Source organism: Uranotaenia lowii, chromosome 2 (genome assembly GCF_029784155.1).
Source record: "Uranotaenia lowii strain MFRU-FL chromosome 2, ASM2978415v1, whole genome shotgun sequence".
Lineage (NCBI taxonomy): Eukaryota > Metazoa > Arthropoda > Insecta > Diptera > Culicidae > Uranotaenia > Uranotaenia lowii.
The window spans coordinates 87,980,472-88,005,944 of NC_073692.1; the positions used below are offsets into that span (position 1 = coordinate 87,980,472).

The 25,473-nt window shown below is 36.7% G+C and overlaps 3 protein-coding genes and 1 long non-coding RNA gene across 4 annotated transcripts; 3 read left to right on the forward strand and 1 right to left on the reverse strand.

Moving 5' to 3' along the window:
* The first annotated feature begins 237 nt into the window (after positions 1–237).
* On the forward strand, positions 238–2,037 carry LOC129741639 (uncharacterized). Its single transcript, XM_055733385.1, has one exon. The coding sequence runs from the start codon at positions 238–240 to the stop codon at positions 2,035–2,037; it is 1,800 nt and encodes a 599-aa protein (XP_055589360.1).
* Positions 2,038–2,990: 953 nt separating this feature from the next.
* On the forward strand, positions 2,991–3,587 carry LOC129744461 (uncharacterized). Its single transcript, XR_008736921.1, has 3 exons — positions 2,991–3,124; positions 3,183–3,295; positions 3,358–3,587. It is a non-coding gene; the product is annotated as an uncharacterized LOC129744461 (long non-coding RNA).
* A 4,786-nt stretch (positions 3,588–8,373) lies between these two features.
* On the reverse strand, positions 8,374–10,848 carry LOC129748142 (uncharacterized). The gene is made up of 4 exons (XM_055742644.1): positions 10,513–10,848; positions 9,766–10,458; positions 9,375–9,707; positions 8,374–9,317 (listed from the first exon to the last, which is right to left on the reverse strand). The coding sequence occupies exons 2-4, from the start codon at positions 9,815–9,817 to the stop codon at positions 9,277–9,279; spliced, it is 426 nt and encodes a 141-aa protein (XP_055598619.1). The 5' UTR covers positions 9,818–10,458; positions 10,513–10,848; the 3' UTR covers positions 8,374–9,276.
* A 318-nt stretch (positions 10,849–11,166) lies between these two features.
* On the forward strand, positions 11,167–14,349 carry LOC129746159 (zinc finger protein 37-like). Its single transcript, XM_055739671.1, has 3 exons — positions 11,167–11,439; positions 11,507–12,652; positions 14,031–14,349. The coding sequence occupies exons 1-3, from the start codon at positions 11,308–11,310 to the stop codon at positions 14,307–14,309; spliced, it is 1,557 nt and encodes a 518-aa protein (XP_055595646.1). The 5' UTR covers positions 11,167–11,307; the 3' UTR covers positions 14,310–14,349.
* Positions 14,350–25,473: the final 11,124 nt, after the last annotated feature.

Genomic DNA, 25,473 nt, shown 5'->3' on the forward strand with positions numbered 1-25,473 from the left:
AAACGGAGATTAGTTTCTATCCTCGAGAAAGATAACCGCTTTGATTATCGACAATTTGGTTTTCGTCCTGGTCTCGCCACCGACGATCACTTAACAACATTGGAAAGCATATTGGAAAATGCCCTATCAAATAACCGACACGTAGAATGTTTATCCCTCGATCTGTCGAAAGCCTTCGATCGAGTAAGCCGCTACAGAATTCTCTCCTCGATCAGAGAATGGGGGATTGTGGGTAGAATGGGAAATTACATACAAAGCTTCCTAACAAACAGAACAGCGAGAGTATTCATAGACGGTAAATACTCGGCACCCCAAGTCATACATGACGGAGTACCTCAAGGTTCGGTGATAGCTCCAACGCTTTTCCTGATCGGCTTACAATCCGTTTTTAGGATCGTGCCTGAAGATACCGAAATATTGGCCTACGCTGACGACCTCATCTTAATATCATCCTCTCCATACTCCCGCATTGCTCGGAAAAAGCTTCAACTAGCCGTCGACAAGATTTCCACCTGGGCCCCTACAGTTGGATTCACCTTTGCACCGGAAAAATCCAAACTGATGCACCTAGGTCCTCATAGAAAAAGATTGCGTAAGATCCCTCCGCTGAAAATGCAGAACAAGAACATTCCCCTGGTTCGGTCAGCCCGAATTCTTGGGGTCTGGATAGACGACCAACTTCGTTTCACCAAACACATCAACTGCGTCCGTAACGCCGCCAAAAGAAAGCTGAATATTCTCAAAAAACTCTGCTGCTCGAACTGGGCGGGATCTCGCTCATCATTACATCTTTTTGTCCACGGATGGTTGCTACCAACAATTCTCCATGGAGTCGGATTTTTTAGCCGAGGACCCGAAAAAGTACTGGAAAAACTGGAACCGTTGTACAACCAGGCAATCCGTTACATAAGCGGTTGTTTCAAAAGTAGCCCTATTCCATCACTGATGGTGGAAAGTGGGCAGTTACCGTTTAAATACATCCTTACAAAAGCTCTTTCTATCAAGACTATCAGATGGTTATCGTTGAATCGGAATCAGGAAGTTCCTATGGTTCATCGTGCACAAATGTTTTTAAACAGAATCCAAGCCTCAATACCTGCCATCTGTCCTCGATACGACCCAAGGTTGCAAAAATGGAATGCGTCCACTCCCAAAGTAGACCTGTCTCTGCTTTCCAAAATAAAGGCTGGCACAAATCCGTCCTATGTACTGCCTCATTTCTACCATCTTGTCGAACGGAAATACAAAGACGTCCCAAAATTGTACACCGATGGATCAAAAACGCTCGATGGGAGAGTAGGTTGTGGTATTACGAGCGAGAACATAAATGTCTCACTTCCTCTGCCATCGATCTGCTCGGTCTTTAGCTCTGAAGCATTCGCTCTACTGTCAGCTGCCCAAAATTATTGCCCAACTACACAATCCGTGATCTTCTCGGATTCAGCCAGTGTCTTGAAAGGGGTTTCTGTGGGAAACATCAAACATCCATGGATAGTTACTCTGTCAGAAGTCGCCATCCAGAAAGGTATAACGCTGTGCTGGATTCCCGGACACTCAAACATTGCCGGAAATGAACGAGCGGACCACCTTGCGGCAGCTGGTAGTCAACTCGATCCCCAAAACCAAACGATTCCCTCCCCTGACGCTCTGAAATGGGTAAAACGACACATCACATTAGCATGGTCCCAGACCTGGAACATTATAGCCCAGAATAAATTGAGAGAAGTAAAAAATACTACTGAAGCATGGATCGACCGAGCGTCTATTCGAGAAAGGCGAATACTGACACGGCTTCGTATAGGTCACACCCGGTTGACCCACGGATACCTGATGGCCATGGATGACCCTCCTATGTGTTTTGCCTGCCAGGTCCAACTCAGCATAAAACATATTCTTCTAAACTGCCCTTGCTACCAGCAAGCTAGGATCGAGTCCGGTCTTGGGAACAGTCTTAGACAGATCCTATCCAACTGTCCCATCGAAGAGAAGAAAATTATACTGTTTCTTCAAAAAAGTAATTTAATGGACCAAATATAATACAACATCAAAAATGAGTACATCCAACAACTAAAATGAGTACACACGACGAACACCATTCAAAATTTTGACAAGCCACGGAGGAAAAGGGATGAATAACACGAGAGTGTTAAAATCCTAGCAAAACAAACAAAAAAAAAAAAAAACTCCGGTTTTTGCTAAAAATTTGAGTAAACATTGCGGCGGCTAACTTTTTTTCTCGTTTGCTAGAAATATAAAAAATATTGCTAAATTGATTGCTAAGTTTCTAGCTGGTCAAATTTGAGCAAAATTTTGCTAAATTCCGGCCTCGAAAGTTTTGTGTGTATAGAAAAAGCAAAATCCTTCCCAATCAATGCGGATCATTGTTGAGAGAAAAATTCCGCGCGTAGGGTTGCGTTCAATGCCATAAATTCTGATTTTAGTTCTAAACGTGCATCAGCCCAGTCAGCTGATTGTACCGATTGCACGTATACAAATGCAATTATGAACATACCAACAGAGATGCCAATATGCCTGATTTTTCAGGGATTGCCTGATTTTTCGAGGTTCTGCCTGACAACCTGAAAAGCCATTGAATTTCCCTGATTTTTCAAAAAATGCCTGATTTTGCCTGATTTTTGCGAATGTGATGAAAAATGGGTAGTAAGGAACTAAATTAGGTACCATTGCTGAAGTTAAAAAGCGAAAATGTGGCTGAATGAAACCAATCGAAAGATTCCCATTAATTCATATCTTAAAAAGGGAATGAAAAGGAATCTTTCGGCTTTGATTCAGTAGAATTATGCAACCAAGTAGGCCCACAACACAGGAAAAATGAAGTGATGACCAAAAAAAAAAAAAAAGGTCATCACTTTTAGAGGAATTTCCGTTACTTATGTAGCCTGATTTTGCCTGATTTTTATTTCACCAGTTCCCTGATTTTTGAAAATATATGTTGGCAACCCTGCATACCAATAACATCCTTTGCCTGTACAACAGTGATTGATCGTTTTAACGACTTTTTGTTTGTTGGTGTAGGTGATCAAAGTAGGCCTGAATTTTTTTTAGTTTTCTCAACGGTCATTTTGCCGCCATACCGAAGAAGCCGGAGCCGGATTGAAAAATGGTAAGATGTCTAGAAATAAGTGCAATTAAAATGTTTACAATGTTTTTTCTTGTCACAGCTCGTCACGGATATGAAGGTGCTGGCGGTCTTTTCCAGATATGGGCCAGGAACGGTACCAAAGCGCTTCCGCCAACAGCGTTCTTCGCGGGAGTCTGGTTTTCATTGGAATAGGTAAGTTGAAAAATTTCAATAATTCGATTGATTGCTCAATTCGATTTTTTCCTTTTTTGCAGCCTTTGGTGTAATCATTCCACTTAGCCAGCTTTCCATGTAGGTGCTCCATTGATAGCTTCGAGCCCCAGATCACCAAAGCACTGGGCCGGGTGGAACTCCAGTACCCCAACTGAAGGACAAGGACGAGATGGTCTTCTGGTGCCGAACGGTTGCAGCGTCCAGATATTAAAAATTGTGCCTTTTAAAGTGTAATAGTGTTAAATTTTTTTTTCAAATAAAATGAAAATATGAAGGATAAAACATTTCATTGAAAATGAGAAATTTCCCTCAATGTGGTTTCTTCCTAATACGCACTCATACATATGCAATCATACTTCTTTAACACACACACATAAGCATTTATCTAACACACCAATACTATCAAACCGTAGCAGATGTCAACGAGAACTGTCATTCTGAATCGGGAATGTCATTTCTACTGTATCGGTTGGGCCATTTTCCACTAGAAAACAATGGGACGGCTAGTAGGTGGCTAGTAGAATTCCTACTAATCTTTCTAGTGGTCCTACTACTCTTTTCCGTCAAAGGGTTAGGATGTGTCACAGAGTTGAAGTTTATTTTCAATGTAGGGGAGATGAGGGCATAACGAGCAGCCGAGGCATAATGAGAAGTCCATTTTTCTACATAAGTACGTATTTTCTTAAACAAATTTTCATGAGGACTTGTTTCGTACTACCTATAGTATTAATTTTTCACCAAAAAAGAAATATCCTTTTCATATTTACAGAAATATTAAATCCCGAATAGCAAAGACCATGGTTTATAATATAACCAAACAGCAATATTCAACTTAACAATAAACTTCATCCTAATTTCAAAATCTTTATCAACCTTCAAAAAATTTGAAACCACCATGGTATTCAAAGTAACCGTAAAATCTACTGTCAATTCATGACGCTTCACAGTTGCAATCGTGTAACAGTGTAAACGTTTTTCGGTCTGAGGGATAAAATAAATTGTTCGTGTGTAGATTTTGTTTACGCGCCATTTATCCGGACAGTAATTTTTTGTTTTCGACAATTTTCAAACGAAAATTCATACGGTAAGTACTTTTCAAGACTAAATAATTTTGTCTTTTTTATTCACAACATTTTTTTTTTTTTAAATTTAGGAGCTGATATACAAAGTCTGTTCTGCAGGGTCCATCGTACGAGAATATTGCGACGGTCGGATGAGAATGGATTCGATTTTTACGCCCAGGCATCCAAACATGCTTGGAAAAAGCAATTCTCTATCCAGGAAGAGGAGAAGTGAACGATATCAAAATGTAAGTAAGTTTGTTTTAATAAAATTAATGAAAATTAAAAATTTTGATTTGTTAAAATTATCCGAAAACCCCCTATATCAAAATATAAATAAATGTCAACCATGAAATTCTACGGTCAAAACATATTCAAAAACCGATGAAAATTCATTGGAGGACGATAAATTCCACAGTTCCTATTAGAAAAACTGGATGCTGAAATAACCATCAACTTTAGAGTTTTGTGTTTTCAAATGTATGGAAAAAAGTTGATTTTTTCATGGTTAAGTTGCTTAACAACCCCTCTTTTTCATGGTAATTTGTACCAAAACCATGAATATCATACTAAAAAACAATGAATTTGACAGTGCATTCAAGGTTTCAATACCATGTTATTCATATTATCAACAATAAAATCCACGATAGAGTGAAAATGAACTTCATGGTTTTTTCACCTTACTTTTCTATTCGGGATAATAACCAGCAAGGTTCTCAAGTGACGAAAATATTATAATTTTTGAGCACCACCAAATAAGCTTTTATGACCTTTAAATCATCTTGATCTGAAATGTACGCACTGCAACATGATCTACACATTGTTTTTCAATTTTCAGCATCATAAAATTTTTGATTTTTCACTTTAATCAATTGTAAAACGCGTTTTTACTTTAATTTGTTCACTAGAGGCGAACAGAGCACTTTCAATGAAGGCATATTGAGCATTTTCTGCCGGGGAATCTAGCAGCGAATTCGACTCGATGAAGTCAATTGAGTAATAGAGCTACAGCTTAACTTGTATCGTCTGACGATTTGGCCTATTGGTAAGATGTCGGAGAGGTAATCAGTAGACTCGAGTTCGATTCCTGTTCGAGGGGATTTTTTTTTGCACATACCATTCATGATTGATTTTTTTTATTGTTACATTATACGGCTAATAGCATCCAAGCATCATCCGTCAAACAAAACACCAGAAACATAATGTATGAACATGTGTTAATTCTTTGAATTCTACAAACAGACCTAGATTATTTTGTTTTTGCTTTGTTTGATGAATCTACGCCTCACCGTTTAGTGCAATCATGATCATAAATGATAAAAGAAGAAAAAAAAACACCTCCACCAGGAATCGAACTCGAGCCTACTGATTATCTCTCCGACATCTAACCAATAGGCCAAATCGTCAGACGATACAAGTTGAGCTGTAGCTCTATTGCTCAATTGACTTCATCGAGTCGAATTCGCTGCTAGATTCCCTGCAGAAAATGCTCATTATGCCTTCATTAAGAGCATCCGCAGCAATCGCGAGCAAAGTGAAAATGCTCACGAGTTTAATCACTTTTATACCGCACCGGGGGTTAGTATATGGGTGAGCAAAATAGGGCCGTTGCCGTCGGGACCGACAAAGTCACCAAATTTGCTCACAAGAAAGGGGCGAGAGCAAACATGCACTGAAAAATTATAGACTACTAAATGCTTATTGATGATATTCTTTATTTTACATAATGTTGAATAAAATGCATGATAAATTCAATTTAAAATAACAAAATAGTAATGATCGCATGGTAACTTAACTGGAAATGTGCTTTGGGATTTTTGATGACTGTCTGGGTGGCACCATATGCGAATTATTTTTTAAAAGATCTCTTAACAGTTAAGAACAGTTAAGATTTCCTAAACAGTTTATAAAATACTATAACCATTTGTGAACGTATATCGATATAAGGTTTTTTGGAACTTCTTTATTCATCACTTTTTTTAGAAGAGGAAAAGGTATATTTCGAAAATGGGGCCCAAGTCACGGCCAGCACATCTCTCACTGAAACATAGGGTGGTTTTTTCTAGGGCCCGAAGGGAGTATCGATATAAGGTTGAATTTCATGATTATTCCACGTACGATATTGTACAATTTCTTAAAAATAAACAGAACGAGTTTTTTTTTTTTTTTTTAACAAGTAGTTTTATTAAGGCATTTAACTCATAAAGTTTTTTTGTGCCGAGTATTGATTTCACTTTTGTGTGATGTTAGTAAGAGGGGGGCCGTAATCGTCGCGGCTACTCAACTGTTAATTAATTTAACTAGAGGAAAGGAAAGAGGATTGTGTAGGGTCACTCTCGAGTACAGATTTCCGTCTTGGGTTGGTGGTGGCTTCCTGTAGCGTGGTTTCGTTAGCTACCTCAGGTATTGTCTTCCTGGCCAGCCTTCTTTCCGGTGTTATCGAACCGGTCGGACGAGAGGTTGTTCTAATGAATAGACGAAAAGAGCATTAGATAGAGTAAAGACAGAGGGGAAGAGGACTAAACGACCAAGTCAGACATTTTAAGATATTTGTATATAGGGTACAAATATTCAAGATCTAAGTTTGCCAAGATGTCTCGAATTGGAACACCAGGTAGTTTACTTCGGGCCCTAAGGGTATCCAGTAGCCAAGCCCTCGATCGATCAAACCGTTCACACGTCCACACAACATGATCAATGTCGTGGTAGCCATCCCCACAAACACAAACATTGCTTGTAACTAGTTGTATACGAAACAAATGCGCGTCAAGCCGGCAGTGATTTGACATGAGCCGAGAAACCACGCGAATGAAATCGCGACTCATGTTAAAATGCTTAAACCATGCCTTCGTCGGAACCTTAGGGATAATCGTATGGAACCAACGTCCCTAAACAGAACGAGTTCGTAAGAATCTAATTTAAAAATTTATCAGGCAACTGTTTAAAATTTTTTTTAAACTATGAAAAAAATTCAATGCATAGCATTCAATGTATCTTTTAACCATAACACAGTGCAATATTTGAATACAATTGAAAAAAATAATTTATTTTCGAATGAATAAATAACTGCCGCTTTGAATTTATTAATATGAATGATTTTTTAATTCCCTTTTTCAGTGTAACAGTTAAGACTGGCCCGCGATGCTCACCCAACTGGTGCGCGAAAGAGTGTGTATCCTAAAACCGGGCCGCTGAAATGAGCAAAACCGGGCCGCGTATACTCACTCATTGGTGCGTTTGCTCTAATGGTGCTCATACTGCCTCGGGGGGTTTCTCATTATGCCTCTACAGTGACTGCTCAGCTTTCGGCAAAATTTTTTAAAATGCATCTTTAAACGTTTTTATCTACTTTTTCAAGTTTCATCCAATTAGACAATAGGCTATTTGAGTGTCGGAACACGAATCAATGATGTAATTCACATATTACAGCTGTTCTCTATGGTTAAATAAGCATTTTCCTTAAGGTGCCCATTATGCCCTCATCTCCCCTACAAAGATATTAAATTTAATCGTTATCAACGTATAGTGCGTTTCTTTTGCATTTAAAACGCTAAACCAAGCCATTTTAATATTTTTCAAAGATGACCCGCATGGAGCAGTATCATACAAAAACGATCCCCACTATCTTCTACCCAAGACACCCAAAAGATTCCCCTTATAGTTTTTGGATTATTAATGAACGATTAGACTAATCGTTTTTTCATCAAATGGAATCGTTTAGACACAAATAACGATACAGGGAACGGGTTGTTAAGTAAATAAACGATTCATTTTTTTGCTTTTTTCTAGAGAGATTTTTCTAGGAAATTAAGCAAAACGATAGATGTAATCGTTGTTATATCATCCATTTCAACTTTTTAAAACGATACTATGTATCTTTGAAAGATCTTTTCACGATTTATGGAGTAAAAGAAAACGATTCGTGTTATTTTATTTCACGATTTATGGAGTAAAAGAAAACGATTCGTGTTATTTTATTTTATTCTATTTGTTAAACTATGGCATTTGATAGTTACATTATTTTACCGTTACCAGGTCCTAACTCTTTACTGGTTCAAATTCGGCACATTTTGCAATTTTACTAACAAGCATATCTTTGTAGCTACATTTCTTGAATTTTAAGGTAATAATGGTATTATTATTATAAAACTATATTGATTTAGATCTTCTGAAACCCTGATGGAAAACAGATCTTGGATTCCCTTTTCCTTTCCTAAAAGTTGTTTACCAAGACTATAATGGCTCCTCCCTTTTACCACAGAGAACAGACGTACAAGCTAGCCCACGAAACTTGTGTAAAATTTCCAGCGGCATTAGTTTAATTATGAGTTCATATACACGGTTACGCCTTTTCGAAAACTGTACAATTGAACATTTGATTTGTAACTTTTGAACGGCGCAATAGGTGCCACTGTTTAAACTCAATTTTCAACATATTTTTTGGATGTCTTCATTTGAAATTTTACACACTTTTTTTAAGATTTTTTGTTCGAGCTTGTACGTCTGTTCTTTGTGCTTTTACTAACATAGTATAATGAAATGGATACTTTCGGCAAAATGAAGCTTTCAAAGTAAAATACCTTAATAATTATAAATATGAAAAAAAAAAATCTTCTGAAATGTGCAGAATTAAGACTAGATATGACTTTCTTCACGTTCGGGCACTACTGTAGTAACAATAACAGTCCTATATAGAAAAATCCCATGACCTTATCTAGGCAAGGTTCGTTATCGCCATTCTGGTTGAAGTAATGCTCGATTCAGTCATTCCATTTTCTTCAGCAACACCTCGTTGCTTCAATTACGGCATCCAACGGTGGATAGCCTTGGACAAGATCGAGCTCAATCGAAGTAATTGATGTTTGAAACATTACCGGAACCATGTGTTCGTTGAGTTTTTCAAGGTGTCGGTTTCCTAATTTTTGAGCTGCTCTGGATTCCTATGTTCGAAACGAAAAATTATTATTGTATTCTGACAAAAAAAACTGGAAACATACCTTGCCGATTTAATGAACCTTTTTTTTGTCTTTCGCATCCAGTTCGAAAACTGAGCCATTTCCGCCGCCTGGAGCTCTTCCGCCGTTTGAGAAGAAAAAAAAAAGACTGCCGGGGTGAGGCGAGAAACGCTTTCGGCGGATGTCTACTGTTGGATTTGGTGGTGCTGCTGTTGCCGCTGGTGGTGGTGATGGTGATACAATCAGTGACGGCTTTGCCTGTAGTCGCAATAGGAAGAACTGGACAAGTAATATGATGATATTTCCACCACACATTGCCGCTACTGTTGGTGATTGTTGTGGCTACGCCTGTTGACATTATGTTTATGGCTAAACCTGCAAAACAAAGAAAAATATAAAGACCATTCAACCGATAAGGGATGTTGGATCTTACCTTCATAGCTGCGTGGCCCTGTGATTTTTGATGCTAGCTGGATTCCGACCATTAGCCGTAGAAATAAACTGCGTAACCGCTAACTTCCTCGCCAAATCGTGATTTGTAACCGAAGTTCGTAACCGTTTTGGTCAACAAACCAGCCATCGTGACCGCTGCCTTAGCCACTTCCACGCCTGGTGCGGTAAACTGCGTTCGCTTTTTTGCAGTGATGATAGAAATTGTAGCTACTGCTCTGCTGATGGTTTCTGTCTCTGGTGATGGTGGTGGAAGATGGACGAGTGGTGTTTTCATTTTGCCAAAGTTATTATCTACTGCCTGCCTGCTTTTCGTTCCAGTTAGAGCCGTTTCAGCCGCACAATTTCGTCCGGCTGTTTGCACTGGCCACGATGGTATGCCGGAAGTTCATTTATCTTCCACCGGAAAACGGGTTGTGGTGCGAAGGAACGCTTCCGACGAATGTTGTATTTGGTGGTGCTGCTGTTGCCACTGAGACGGTGGTGATGGCGATATGATCGGTAGCTGCTCGCAATCGTGGGGAGGAACTGAACAAGTATTTTTCTCACCAGAATTATGTTTACCGCTGCTGCTGTTGACGAAGTTGTGTTGGGTCCCGGCCCAGCGGTTTAGCGCTGGAACTGTTCCCGTGTATGTCCGGTCGAATAAAGAATTTGTTTTTGATACTTCGTCGAGCTGTACGGAGAAAAAAATTTCAAATTTTGCCAAACCAAACAATTTTTGACTCACCTTCACCGCTTAAGTTGTTGTCGGCCTTGGTGAGATTATTTTTAATTCCCTTTCTTACCAATTATGGGTTTTCTGGCTTAATTACGAAGGTTTTTTTTTCAGAATCGTGCGGGTCCGAATGCCTCGTGTTTTTTTTTTCGTGACGTGACGACAGCAGCAGCGAAGACACATTACACTCAGATACGCGAAAAGTTAATTTTTCTAGATCATTAATCGTATCTTTCGGAAATCCTTTTTTATCATCCCAAGCAAAGACGCAATAAGCGAAGACGCGAAAATATTCGTGACTATTAATGTAATCAGAATCAAATAATTCAGACGATTATGTGTACGGTATTTGATTATGCGGGGAGTGCGTAGTATGTGCGTAGTATGCGATTTAAATCCATAATCGAAATTTACCAAAATGATATAATTTTATTATTAACACTCAATAAGTAGAATGTTTTCAAGAATTGTTTTCCTTAACCTGACTATCAAGTTAATTGTAACTAACAGGCTCCGTTGAAGTTGATAATCAATAAATTACAAATTACAAATTAAATCAAATTTCAATATTTTTAAAATATTCATTAAATTTTCATTTTGTTTCCCTATTTAGGACTTTTTGAAAATCTACGTTGAATTTTATTTGGTATAATTGGTATAACATTTTTAGCGTGTAGCAAAACCAAAACAAAAATCGCATTTCGCTGTTGCTTTCGAGAAAATTTTTGGATTTTTTGAATTTCTCATTTTCATCGGTTTTTCAAGTTAAAACTTATTGATCCAGGTAACCAGAAACATTCAGCCAACATGATAAAGCAGGAGAGCTGTTCGAATCTTTGTCGGTTGTGTCTGAAAAGCTCCGATGTGCTCGATGAAATCTTCGATTCCTCCGAAGATAATTCGCTGGTGATGCGGATTATGGCCAGCGTATCGCTCGAGGTAAGTTTTTTTTTTCAAAATGTTAAATGTTAAGACTTTTAACTGGAATGTTCTTTTGCCCGTGCAGATTCACCGTTCGGATAATCTGCCCAAGAAAGTGTGTCAAGCATGTCACTACCAGCTGGAGAAAACGTACGTCTTCCGTAATCGATGTCGGGTTAATGAATCCAGGTTAAAACGACACGTTAAACTTTTGGCAGCCGGGAAAAATAGTTCAGTTCTGGACGAACTGGAAGATGACGATGATGATTACGAAGCCAGTCTCAGCTACATTCGTAAGATCGATGCAATCGAGCAGAAACGTAATCAAGAACCTTGGGAGCAGAAAATTGTAACCCTTAAAGATGAAATGAGAAACCTGGAAGCTTCAGTAAGAAATGAAATTTACCGCAAACGTAATCTCAGAAATGTTGCAACTAATACACATGATATAGATGATTTCAACGAACAGCACAGTGCTGCTGGAAGCAAATCACTGATTTCTGTAGAATTCATTTCTGAACCTCCCAATCATTTGTCCAGTCAGTCTTCCACTTCTTTCACAATAGAAGCGACTGAAGGATCCGAATATCCCGATTACGATGAGGAAATGTTAGAAGTGGACGAAGACGAGGAAAATAAATACAACACGTCCCAGCCAGATCACAGCAATCAGTACATCATATCTGAGGTTTCGGATCCAGATGCGTACGGAATGGATGAAGAGTTAGATCTAGAAGAGCAGCACCTGTACGGACAATCCGACGATTCCGACGATGTGCTAGAGGCAGTTACTAATGCAGTTAAAGCAGAATTGGCTGAGCAACCGGGATTTGACATCGATGACAAATGTGTCATGAAGGTGGAAAAAGATAGGGACCGAACGAAGGTTGAAGTTCAGGGCATGGATGGGTCCATCATTTGTATGGAGTTTAACACTGAAAGTACCAATAAACGCCGTGAATCTATGGCAGCCCTCAAAGCTGATGGAACCTTCCGATGCCGACACTGTGAGCAGGTTTTCGAGACTATCGAACAGCTGAAGACTCACGCTAGCACTCATCCGGTTAGTGGACATATCTGCAATATATGCGGAAAATGGTGCCCCACCAAGAGCTCTATCGATCGCCACTATAGGATTCACACCGGAGAAAAACCGTTCCTCTGTGGAGAGTGCGGCCGAGGTTTTATCCAAAAGGAGGTTCTCAAACGACACATGATGATTCATACTGGGGTAAGCTCTTGAAAATTTCCTGTTGTTATGTTTTGAATTAATTTATTGAAACAGAGCGTAACCGGTGATCAGTAAGTTAGTTGATCCAAAATTCTACTAACAGAATCCTAAATTTAAAGACCTCATTAACCCATTATATGTAAACTTTCATACTGTAACAAAAATCGTTGAATTATTGGTGAAAACATTTTCAATTTATATTTTATTGAAAACTCAAGTTGTTAACTTTAAATGTTTTTGAAGTTTTGAATAGAAATAAATTAAACGAAAAGTTATGAGTTGGCTAAGCATTTAAAAATATCCTTGTCTAATAGGGCTTTCTTTTGATCTTACATCAAAATATCTTGTTAATCCTAATCAATGATATTTTCAGTTATAACCGTTCAATAATGGTTTTCATGTATTGTAAGCTCTTACAATTTTTGTTACTATTCGTTAGTCAAACTCTCGTGTATTATAAATGCAAAAATAACTAACAGACTTATAAAAACATCGATTTATGCCCAAAATTACTTAGCAAAAAATGACAAATTTTCAAAATAAATCAATCTTTTTGAATTTGTACAAAAATAATAAAAGCTCCCTGTAAATTTGTTACTTTTTTTATTCATTGGTTGATTTGTTTTGATTTCAAAACCTATATAGTAATCCTGGTCTAATTGACCATAACCGGATGATTATTCTTTTCATGCTAAGTGACTCTAGAAACCTTATTCAAAAATAGAAAAATAAAGGATTGTAGAGTTTCTCATTTCAGGAAAAGTGTAAATAGTTATGCTTTTATCTTTTCTGGAATATCGTATCTAAAAGGTGCAGTTAGGGACCGAGAAGGAAGGTTTTTAAGACTTTAATTTTTTTTGTTTAACATCTTTTGACAATTTTTAACGTTTTGATTAATTCTTTGAAAAATAACAAAGATCCATTTTTTTTTTAAATTCATTTCATATTTTATCAAAATTTCGTTTTTTATAGCATAGGGAAATATTGACAAAAAAATAAAACAATTTTTTTTCTCACTAGTCTTAAAAGTTGATCATTGACTTTATACTTACCAACATTTTTAATATTTTAGTAATTGTTTATAGTGATGCCGAAAAAAATGATTTTTTCCCTTCTTTTCAACGCCTTTAAAAAATAATTAGAATCTTGACACCTAGTGAAAAATAAATGTTATCTTTGTTGACTTGTGCAACCTCCCTGAACTGAACAGTTCAATTTTGATTCAGAATTTTTGGTTTTGATTTGCTCTAACATCTTAGCGTGTTTTCCTCCAGGACCCTCTCTCACCCTCCCATTCCCTTCCCCTCTAAATCCGGACTCACTTTTCACACCTTTCGGTTTTCCAAAAAACTATAGTAATAACAAAACTGTCTTACAGTACAAACCGTTTCCCTGCGAGCACTGCAATCGCCGGTTCGGGCAGAAAAACGCGCTAAAGCTGCACATCGAGAAGGAACACAATCCGAACACCACGCTGGTACCCTTCAAGTGTAATCTCTGTGACAAATCGTTCAAATACTCGTCCGGACTCAGCCGGCACATGGCGGCCGGGCATTTCGGGCGAACCTTTACCTGTCACTGTGGCCGGGTCTTCCAGGATCAGAGTTCTTTGCGCCGGCACGAAAAGGATGTCTGTAGTAGGAAAAACTCGGGCTAGACCGTTGATGACAGATATGCATTTCTTCTAACGTTTAGATTAGGAACACAAATATAAATTGTTCTCGATTAAATAGATATAATTTATTGAGTCCGAAATCGATGGGGAGTCTCGAATCTCAAAACGCTTTATTTCTCCCGAGGTTTGCGATGCAATTCCTACGAACGCACTCGAACAATGGAATCGTCGAAAGGAATGAATTAAAAGGAAATTTCGTTTTATTCGTCTCAAGTCAACAAATTTCACTTTTGAAGAGTTTACTATCATTACTAGAATGAAAGTGAATCCATTATTCACTGCTCGGGTGAAAGAATTGTTTTCTTTTTTTTCTTTTTTCCGGGATTTTCATCCTCGCGGATGATTCATCCCTTTCGGGTGAAAGAAAGAAATTCAAAAGTAAGCAGAAGAGAATTTCAATGATGCTTTGAACTGGCCACAATCAGTGTCTCCAAGACTCATAGATTTCGCCGCCTCTAAACGAATAGCCGTACGTAGAACCTTTTTCCAGCACCGCCTCCCACACAAGTACACCTGGAGATTACCGTACCAAACGCAATCACAGATCTACCACGTTTTGATAGACAGCCGGCACTTCTCGGACATAATCGACGTCAGATCAAGTCGAGGCGCCAACATCGAGTCAGACCACTATCTGGCGATGGTGAAGATGTGCCCAATACTCTCCGTAGTGAACAACATACGAAACCGACGCCCGCCTCGGTTAAATATCGCACGACTGAAGCAACCTGCCGCTCACTGTATAAGACATACCTAGTGAAAAACTAAGATAATAAAATGGTATTTATCGACTTATTCCTTTTTCAAACCTTCGACTTCATGATTCTTCCAAGTAGTAAACAAATGATAAATGGTGGCTCTAGAGAGCACTTTTTTACTGTTGGGGAGAGAGTCCACTGTGACCATTTTCGATATCATGACCGTTGGCTTAAAAGACACGAACGTTATCCTCTACACACTTCGAAAAAATTTTGTAAAATTACATCACATATGATGAAAATAAAAAAAAAGCATTAATAATAAGTTATAAACACATTTTTTTTTATTGTATTGATTTTATCGATGATTCAAACAAAGAAACAGTTCGGAATTGTTTTAAAAAGCTTATTCTTACAGTTTATAAAGAAATACAAGTAAAAAAGTAATTATTGGTAATATTCTCGGACTTTCGACTTGACGCGTTTCATTAGGTTTTGTACGGCTGATTGATCATACTTCTTGGTTGCAGCATTCCAATTTTTCTTGAAAACCGCCATGGTCCTGTTGGCCTTACCATCCTTCTTGAAAACTCTCTTGACAATAGCCCAGTTTCGTTCTACGGGGCGAAGCTGGGGGCAGTTTGGTGGGTTAATATCTTTTTCAACGAAATCTACATCGTTATCCTCAAACCATCTAAGAGTGGATTTAGCGTAGTGAGCTGACGCCAAATCCGGCCTGAACAATGGTGGAGTCGTATGTTTCTCATATAATAGTAGCAACCTTTTCTGCAAACACTACTTTTGGTAGATATCGGCATTTATTGTTCCTTTTGTAAAGAAACTCGTCGACTTCAATCCTCAGGAGAAGATTGCCTGCCAATTTAATATAATATCTTTGCTGCCACACAAGCACTTTCTGGCCAAATTTTTCCAACTCAATCGACTTCTCGTGGTCACTCACATCCTCCCCAATAGCTGCAGTGTAGAATTGTGGTCACGGAAGAGTACTGGAATCCTCTTTTACATAAGTTTCATCGTCCATGAGTATGCACGCATCTGGCTTCTGCAAAATCCGATGATACAGCTTCCGGGCTCTTGTTTTAGCTCGTGATTTTTGTTCAGCCGTTTGTTTGGACACTTTCTACTTCTTGTATGTCTTCAGGTTGTTCCGCTTCTTGATCCGCTGTACCATTCCGATCGATGTCCCAGCTTTTTCCGCCAAATCCCGTATGGACATCGATCGATTCCGGTTGAATTCCGGTTCCCCGAACTTTTGGATGATAGATTTCACGCTCGCCGGATGAATGCCAAAACGTTTCGCCACTTCGTTCTTCGAGATGCTCTTTTTTCGCATCCAAGTGTCCAACACACGAATTTTAACTTCTTTTTTAATTCGCGACATTTTGGGAGTTGAGTTGGTACATTAGAGCAAGTGCAAATGTTCAACATATACAAAAATTATAGAAATTTTTACTTCATATATAAATCGTTTGGCCGAAATAAACAATCTGACTATGTAAACTTAATTTTTTTTTAATCATTCATGTTTAATACATTGAATTAATTTTCTTATCCTTTTTATAGGTTTTCAGATATCTCAAGTATATGATGCAATCTACAATCTTCCCGTTTGTTTGGATAACGTGCCGCTTTTAAGCCTAACCCTTTTCTGATACCTGATACCTGATCACTCATTTTAGTGGGTTGTGCCAACGTAAGAACTTTTAACTACACAAATAACACACGACGTATTACAGGACACGACACTGTATCAAAGTTGTATCATGTTTTTGAATAAACATATTTTTGAGCTTGAGCTTGAGCTTGAGCTTGAGCTTGAGCTTGGATGAACCGTACATTTCAGTAGTTGCTACTCCGTGATTGACAAGAACCATCAAAATTGCACATAGATCCAAATAAATGGGGCTTGGGATTAGCTTACCATTTTCTGTGTGCACGTTTCGAAGGTTCCTCATCTTATATGGTCAATAACGGCGCCGGCCACGTCCTTACGGTTCATCGGGGAAAGGGAAGGATTGTTAGTTCGACTTCCGTTGCTACTAGAGACCGAATACACCTCTAAATCTCCACGGTCGTCACAGGAAGGGTGGTTTGTTAGTGAGTAAGGTAAATAAGATCTGGATTCCCTTTGGGAAGGGATGTGATCAAAGCAAAGTTAAAAATCGTCGCGTCGCACACTATCGAGTACATCGCGTTTTTATACGTCCTAACTAACTCAGTACTTAGCACCGGCGTAACTCTCCGAATTTTACCGCGCGCTTAAGACGAAAAGGGCAAAACGCCCTAACGTGGCACTTCCATACACGTACAATGCACTTGGCAACGATGCAACTCTCCGAATTTTATCACGCGTTTAAAGTTTAAAACGAGAAGAGCAAGAACGACCTAGCGAGCAAAACACGAACACCGAACCAACCGATCACGTCAATTACAAACACACACACACATACACACACAACGAACCGACCCTACTGACGAAAAAATTATCCATTACCAAACACTGCACAAGCCTTTGATTTGACCGGAGACTTAAAAAAAAATGAAAACGCAAATTAACTCTTGCAAAAACTCAGAATAAAAGCTTTACAAAGCTACCATTTGTTTGTAACACGAAAACTAACATTACATTGATGTTTCTTTTTCTGGATTTAAAAATCCTTAGATTTAGAATTTTTTTTTACGATTTTTCATATTCATCGATGAACGTCAAAAGAAACACGAAACTATTTTATAGCTAAACTTTCAATGAACACCCCAACAAAAGCTCTGATATTTTCGAAATATCTGTGTAGTATAGAAAAAAAATCACTACATTGAGATTCAGAACTAAAGCGATTTAGTGTTATTCATTTCCGTAATAGGAGGTAAATAGTGCCTGTCAAATTCAAAATTCACTGTCTAGAAAAATTTAGTTAACATAAATGCTTCAAAAATCCGAAATTGGGAAAATGGCGACAATAAAACAAAAAACTCTTTTTTTTGCTGTAGTGATATTGAAAATTTGCCGACCAGACTCACTATCCTATTCGCCCCGCCCCCCTCCCCCCATCACACACACACACACACACACACACACAACCTCTACATTATCCTCTAAATAAAAACAAAAAACAAAACCACTTAGCTGAAATCCACGGTGCCGTTTTCCAATCTGTCACCAGCATTTACTTCGTACAAAAATCCTATTGGAAAAGCTCCTGTCATCATTCTGACCCCATATCACGTGCAATGTTGCATTCAACAATTAGAACACAACGCTCTTCAAGTAACGCCAGTTACACCCGTTACAAACTTTATGAGCTTTTTTTCACAAGCTTTTGAACAAAAGCCTGTATAACCGGTTCTTCTTTTCGACGCCATTTCCAATATGCACTTTTCTTCCGGCACAACACAAACATTTAAAGCGCAGAAAAACCATCGAATCACAAAATTCAATTAGAAATTGCACTTGCCCCATCGACAACAAATCACCGTGCGACCGAACAACTACTTTAAAAGATTTAACTATACGTATTTCACCAGAAATAAGTAAAATTGCGGAACCGACTCGAGATAAACGATGTATGCTTGGCAATGTTGCCAGCAAAATACCATGTTTTTGAATAAACATATTTTTGAATAGATTTATCATTTAAACTTTGAATCTAAATCTCAAAAGCGACCAGGGGCGGTCCTAGAGTCGGCTCTTGGGGGGGGGGGGGTGATTTTCGAATTTTCAAAAATCAGTCAATATAAAGGAACGGTCATACCTGGTGAAAAACAACAATCATTATAGTGAGCGAAAGGAGAAGGGATGGGTTGCGGGGTGGGGTTTTTCCTTTAAGCCCGTTCAACAGCCAATTGAAATCGGTTTCAATCGATTTCGATTGGTAAATTGTTGTTCACTCAGCCAATGTTGTGATCGAAACTAATCCAATTGACGTTCAATGAAGCCAATCGAAGTCGATCGAAACCAATCGAAATCGATCAAGCTCGAGAGCAGGATTCGTTTCTATCGGTTTCTATTACACTAACACAAATGCAGTTGTTTTCTGTCAAAAACAGCTGATTTGGTTTGCTGTGAAAAAATATTAGAAGAAATGAAAGCGGTGTCATTCGGTGCGGTGTTTTCTGTCGTGTGCTGAGTCGGTGGTGCAGTGCTAGTCGTGCGGAGTCAGTGGTGCTGGTCGGTGGTGCTGGGTCGGTGGTGCTTGGTCGGTGGTGCTGTGCCAGTCATACTGAATCGGTATTGCTGTGCCAGGTACTTCGAGTCGGTGGTGCTGTGCTAGTCGTGCTGGTCGGTGGTGCTGGGTCTGTGGTGCTGTGCCAGTCATGCTGAGTCGGTGTTGCAGTGCCAGCAGTAGTGCTGGAGTATAAAAAAAGGTAAAATTTACCGAGTAACTGGGGTAATTTTTTTCACCCCTTATTCGAGGTAAATTATAAAAAAAGGTAATGTAAATAAATGTTCATATTTAATGTTTGCTTAGTTCTATCAATGGAATAATATCAAATCATAAATAAAAATACTTAATTCATGCAAATACTGATTTTTATTAATTCGCGGATCATTCTATCTCCGGTCAAATTTCCTTGTGACGATGCGTCTCGATGATACCCTATTTCCTCTTGGTCTCGGTCACATCCTCCGGAAAAATTATAATGGAAAAGTGACCAAAAGTATCCGTGCTGACCGCGGGTCATGGGATAAATGAAAACAATTCCAGCTGCAGATCAAACCTTGCTTGCAACGTAGGCAACTGAATTAAAGAAAAAAAACCGCACCACGAATGTACCTTTCATTGAGCTCAATTCAGGTAAACTTCACCTAGCTACGATTATGATTATGAAAAGTGCACAGCTGAATAAAAACTGACAACAAACACAGTGCGTTAGTATTAGTGGGTGGCTGTTCATTCAACAGCCTGATAGAAATCGATCGAAGTCAATTGGAAAAACAGATGATCAGCTGTCAATCCATTTCAATTGATTTCGATTGAGTTCTGTTGAACACACCTTTTATAAAACAACCAGCGAATCTATAATAAACACTGCGAAAAAATGTTGATTTTTTTCTATTTGTAGGTTTTAGAATTGTCACTTTAAAAGCTCTTTCAAGAATTTCTCGTTATAAATGTAATTTTTTAAAGAAAATAATACCCACGTTGTTGAGAGATGAACACGTAGAAAAAAAAAAACTCAAGTTATCTTCATTTTTTCCCTTAGTTTCTAAATATTAGCGCTCTGGTACTTTATAATTTATCGGAAGTATTTTACTTTCCACCGATAAGCCCGATAAACAAATTAACAAACATAACTAACGGGCATTGAATTCTTCATTGGGGTATTTTACTGAATCGTGATTTGGAAATTTAGTATTATAATTTTCAAATTTCAATATATAAAATTAACACTTTAAATATAAATTAGGTAGAAAAACCCGATTATCAAAATTAGTATCTACATTCTGGAACCGAATTTTATTTGATTTGCTCTTGAATTTAAAGTTTTCATTCAAAATTTTCAATTTTAATTGTATTACAACAAGAAAAGTGATCAATCTTTTTTCACCTTCACATAATAACCAATTTTTTAAATAATTTTGAATTATAATGAAAATTATGAAATGAAGGGTTAATTCTGAATGTTAAACTTTTCTTTAGTGAACATTCTCAATCATTTGCAATTGAAATAGCCAAGCTTTCAGCTTAAGAATATCAAACCTTAAGCTAAATTTTAAATTAAAATTTCAATATTATTGTGTAGATGAGCTGAAAGCAGTATCGGTGACATAATTGCAGTAGATCTAGAGGATTGTTGGTTAAAAATCACTAAAAGATCTTCTGACTGTTTTGCATGATAGAATGCCTTGTTGCCGAAAAAATAGTGGAATGCTAAGGGGATAGTTTTAATTCACAAGGGAAAAATTAAAACCGTGGCAAACTGATTTTGGAAGCATTTTGCGTCTCAAACTCGATTTTTTTGTCTGTTTTTTCCCTTCTTATTTTCTGGCATTGAGTAATTTTAAAACTTAGCAGTTCAGAGTGAAATCGATCAATGATAATTGATGAAGTAACTAACCTGAACAACAAAAATATGTTAAATCTTTTCATTATCCTTTATTCATTCAACGATGCAGGTCAGAGGGAAGAATGCTAAAAAGCAACAAATTCCCGAAAAATACAATACAGATTTAGTCTAGATAATCTTCGTATTTTACAAAATGGGGAAAGATACTTACTTCTATAATTTTTTCTCATGGTAAATTACTCACAGCCTTTATGAAAATTGATCCTTAAGTTGATACCTTTTTTTCTAATTTTTTTTGATATTTTACACTTTCGCTAAAAAGTGCACAAATTTCTCCAATGAACCTTGTATTTTCAAAATTTTTACCGGAAAAAGAGCTGATAAAATAATACAAATTTGCAGCTCCTAAATTAGTTGAAAACAGTTTTCACATTCTTTGCACTTCGGAAAATGTGAATTTTGTTTTCTTGTGTTATAGTTTTGAATGCAGATTTTGGGTTCTAGAGATGAATTTGAATCTCTATCTCCAACACCAATTCCTGAAACAGCTGATATACATACTTTTTTTTCCTTTTTGGCACTTAAAACTCATAGGAAACGCAAAAGTCATAAAACGTGATCTCTTTCTTCGATTTATTGTTGCTGAAATCTCTTGAGAGGATATTTTTAAATTTAAACTCTTACTATGAATATTTTATATTCGATTTCTGTTTGGCAGTACTTGTATTTTTTTTCACAGTCATCCATAATATAAATGTTTGATGTGATACATTTCAAACAGAATTAAATAAAATCAGATTTAAAATTTAAACTTTTGTTTTTGAATTTCATAACATAGATTATTAATTTTAAGTTTATAATTCATATTTAAATGGTGGATTGATTGAAGGTGAAAAATTCTCGCGAAAGAGAATCTTTACTGTGATTCAGATCCTGATTTTTTATTTTGCAATTGAAGGCAATAAATGTATGATGAAAGCAGAACAAATATTTCAAGTATTTCAGTGTTATAACCATTTTCACCCCCCTATATGACTTTTCCAAATTTTTCATTTCATTAAAAATCAAAACAAAATCAAGAATTCAGAAGCTCTAAATTTGAAGCAAATACTAAAATTTTTTGCGATTTGCTCGTGTTAATTGAGGCATATGAGGGAAATTAGTGACAATTTAAAAAAAAAAAGTTGACCCTACATTTTATTAATGGCTAATTCCAAATCAACACTTAACAATACACTTTTGTTGAGTAACTTATCAACAAAAGTTATTTGGTATAATTGAGTCCAGGGAATCCTAAGTTACAGCTGCTTGAGTTTGATGGACCGACTTTTTTCAATATTGAGCCATTTAAGTGATAAATTAACTTTTTTGTTGAATAATCACCCCCACGGAGTGGAAAATTTTTAAAATTGAAAGCACATCTACTAAGAAAAGTTCCAACTTTTTATAGAAATTCGAGCTTTTGCGGGTATTTTGTAACGGATTGTGGCCGCTTGGGGGGGGGGGGGGGGGGGGGTGATCACCCCGATCACCCCCCCCCATAGGACCGCGCCTGAAAGCGACTTAAATACCTCAAAACAGATTTGATTAAGTTTTTTCAAATGGACAGGTTTATTTTGTATTTTTCTATAATTTTTAATATGTTTCTATAATATTATAAAAAACAAAGATTTTGCGGGCTTTGATAATAAAAAATTATACAAACTTTCAATAAATTGAAACAAATTAAACAAAAGCTTGCATACAACAAACTTGCATACGACCTTAATTGCATAACCACAGGAAAATTTCTTGGAGTCTGCCACAAACTAGGGAAATAAAAATTCGTTACATGTAATGAGCGATGATAGTCCAAAGCTCCTCAACTCGTCATCAAATCGAAAAGCAATTTAAAACCTCCACGCGATAGAAAACCACTCAAAGGTAATTCTTTTATCCAAAAACAAAATATCTTATTCCGCATTTTAAAAACATTTTGTTAAATCATTAAATAGTAACAAACTTGCAAAACAGTCGAAGTTACCTTCGACATCACCAAAAAAAAAAAAAAAAGAAACAGCAGAAAAAAAATATTCTTGTTCTAACAGCTGAGACCCGCATAGACGATATCACAAAAGCAAAGGATGTAAAACAAAGAGTTTTAAAGGGGAAAAACAAAGAATTGAAGAAAGATTCAAAACAAAATAAGAACAGCCCATCAAGTTACAGAGAGCTTCTCAACGAGAACAGAATCGAAGTGAAACATTGAAAAAAAATCTGAATAAAATACGTTACATACTTATTTGTGACCATTACTTTGAATTTTCTACTTATTGAAATATCATTATTCATTATTATAGTGCATTTTACTCATTGCATTTTACTGGACAATTTGCCACAAAATTACAATCTTTGAACAGCCATAACTTTTTTGTTATAAGTAGAGTCGAGTTGCAGTCTTCGGATGAAATGTTAGTCTTAATTGAAATTTTAATAAAATTTAAATAATCAAGCAATCGATTGGTAAAGAAAAAAATTTATGATGAAAAACCAGTTTTTTATGCTTCTTAGAACACTATGTTTCAGAATCCCTTTCACACTTGAGATTCAGTGCAACCCTTTCCTGTTGTCCGATTCCGCTCAAATTTGGCATATAGCCTTCTGCAAGTATTTTGATTTTAAAGTAGGGATTTATTAAGACAAATTTGATAAATTAAATAAAAAATATCCTAAATTGTGATTTTTATTACGGATTAAACCGTGAATAGCTCTTCACACGATGATACAAACAACATATTTTGTTCAGCAAAGCTTAAGTGCACAAAAATCCGCATCTTTTGATGGCATTGGTATCAAAAATATTTTACGCTTGGTACACATTTTGGTCAGTTGAATACAAAATTTTTGGACCAAAAAAAAAATTTTTTTTCTTGGAAATAGCTTGCTTGTTTTACGTTTTGATACAAATTTGGTGAATTTTTTATTTTTTACGTGTAGTATTTAACTCAAACAAAATTTAAAAAAATATAAAATATATAAATTTTATGAAAATTTTTGGACCCAGAATTTATTTAAAATCACATCTTTTGAAAGTGGACTTTTTTCAAAAATCGCGCTTGCGGAACTGATTTTTTTTAGTCGGGCCCATACAAAAGTTTGTTCTGCACATCCTAATCTACCATTTGGAGGGTGAGCCCCCAGATTTCCAGAAATTATGCAATTTTGGGACACCCTAATGCGCATATTAAGCAATGCACTCATTTTCTCCCATATCCCAATAGATAGAAGTCTGAAAACTATATACACATGAGCGGATATCTGTTTTACACACGTTAGAGCAATTTTTCTGTTAAAATCTCTTACAGTTTTTGTGAAAATAATTTTATAATGAAAGAAGTCAAAATAGCCGATTTCCGAAAACGGCGGGCTAAATGCGCATATTTATGCTTTTAGCCATATTTCATTTACGCTTGCAATATTTTGATATTAATGAATTGAAAATGGTAGAAACGGATGTTAAGCAGACGTCAAGGTTGAAATTTTGTCGAAATTTTAGTTATCACTCGTTCCTTTGCATGAAACATAGTTAGGTATGGCCATATTTCATGGCAATATTTTGGTCATATCGTATTTTTATCGGATCAGTATGAAGTTCTTCTTTTTTCGCTGTAAGATCATGATTTGAGCGTAGATTTAATGTTTAAATGATAAAAAGTAAAAAAAAAAAATATTAGACTAATATATTTTTCTTGATATAGGCATTTTACCTGCCTTGATATGGGCATTCAGAACCTGTCTCTCATTCCAATATCTTATCATTTACAACTTTGCCAAAAGCTTCAATTTGTTGAATTTCCGATTTCCAGATGAATAAGAAAGAAAAACCATTAAATTTTTTGTTCACAGAATCTGTACGCACAATAATTAAAGTTCGATAAATTATAACAAAACTGACAAAAATCTTGTTCGAATTTTTAAATTTTTTTAACTTTATATAACAATTTAATTTTGTCATGCCATGTGTTAAAAGCGTATTAACCTCAATCTACTCTGATTAGATATGTTGAATATGAAGCCATATCGTCAATCGGCTGTATGCGCATATTACCCAATATGCGCTTCCCCCTATGTTAATATTTAGTAACAATAAGTGCCAAATTAGGAACACCAACACACTTTAAAAAACATATTGTTTGCGAAAATAAAGCTTCAAATGATAACATTAAACGTTCACTGAGTGCATATTTAAAGGAATTTGGAACTACGTTACCAAAAAATGTTATGTCTAATAATTGAAGATTTGGTCTATTGTTATGAATCATGACATTTGGATTTTATTTTGAATTCTCAATATAAGTTCAGATATTGTTGGGACTCATTTCTTTTATTGTATTTAATTTATTGAGTTGCTGAGCTTAGAATTTTGATTTTATTTTCCAAAC

Bases quoted from the DNA above. Each gene is read 5' to 3' on its own strand.
- LOC129741639 (XM_055733385.1), top strand. From the start codon at position 238: ATGGGAAATTACATACAAAGCTTCCTAACAAACAGAACAGCGAGAGTA.
- LOC129748142 (XM_055742644.1), bottom strand. From the start codon at position 9,817: ATGGTCGGAATCCAGCTAGCATCAAAAATCACAGGGCCACGCAGCTAT. The intron at 9,708-9,765 runs GTAAGATCCAAC...TTTGTTTTGCAG, and splicing joins AGGGCCACGCAGCTATGAAG to GTTTAGCCATAAACATAATG. The intron at 9,318-9,374 runs GTATGTTTCCAG...TTTCGAACATAG, and splicing joins AGGTTCATTAAATCGGCAAG to GAATCCAGAGCAGCTCAAAA.
- LOC129746159 (XM_055739671.1), top strand. From the start codon at position 11,308: ATGATAAAGCAGGAGAGCTGTTCGAATCTTTGTCGGTTGTGTCTGAAA. The intron at 11,440-11,506 runs GTAAGTTTTTTT...TTGCCCGTGCAG, and splicing joins TGGCCAGCGTATCGCTCGAG to ATTCACCGTTCGGATAATCT. The intron at 12,653-14,030 runs GTAAGCTCTTGA...ACTGTCTTACAG, and splicing joins ACATGATGATTCATACTGGG to TACAAACCGTTTCCCTGCGA.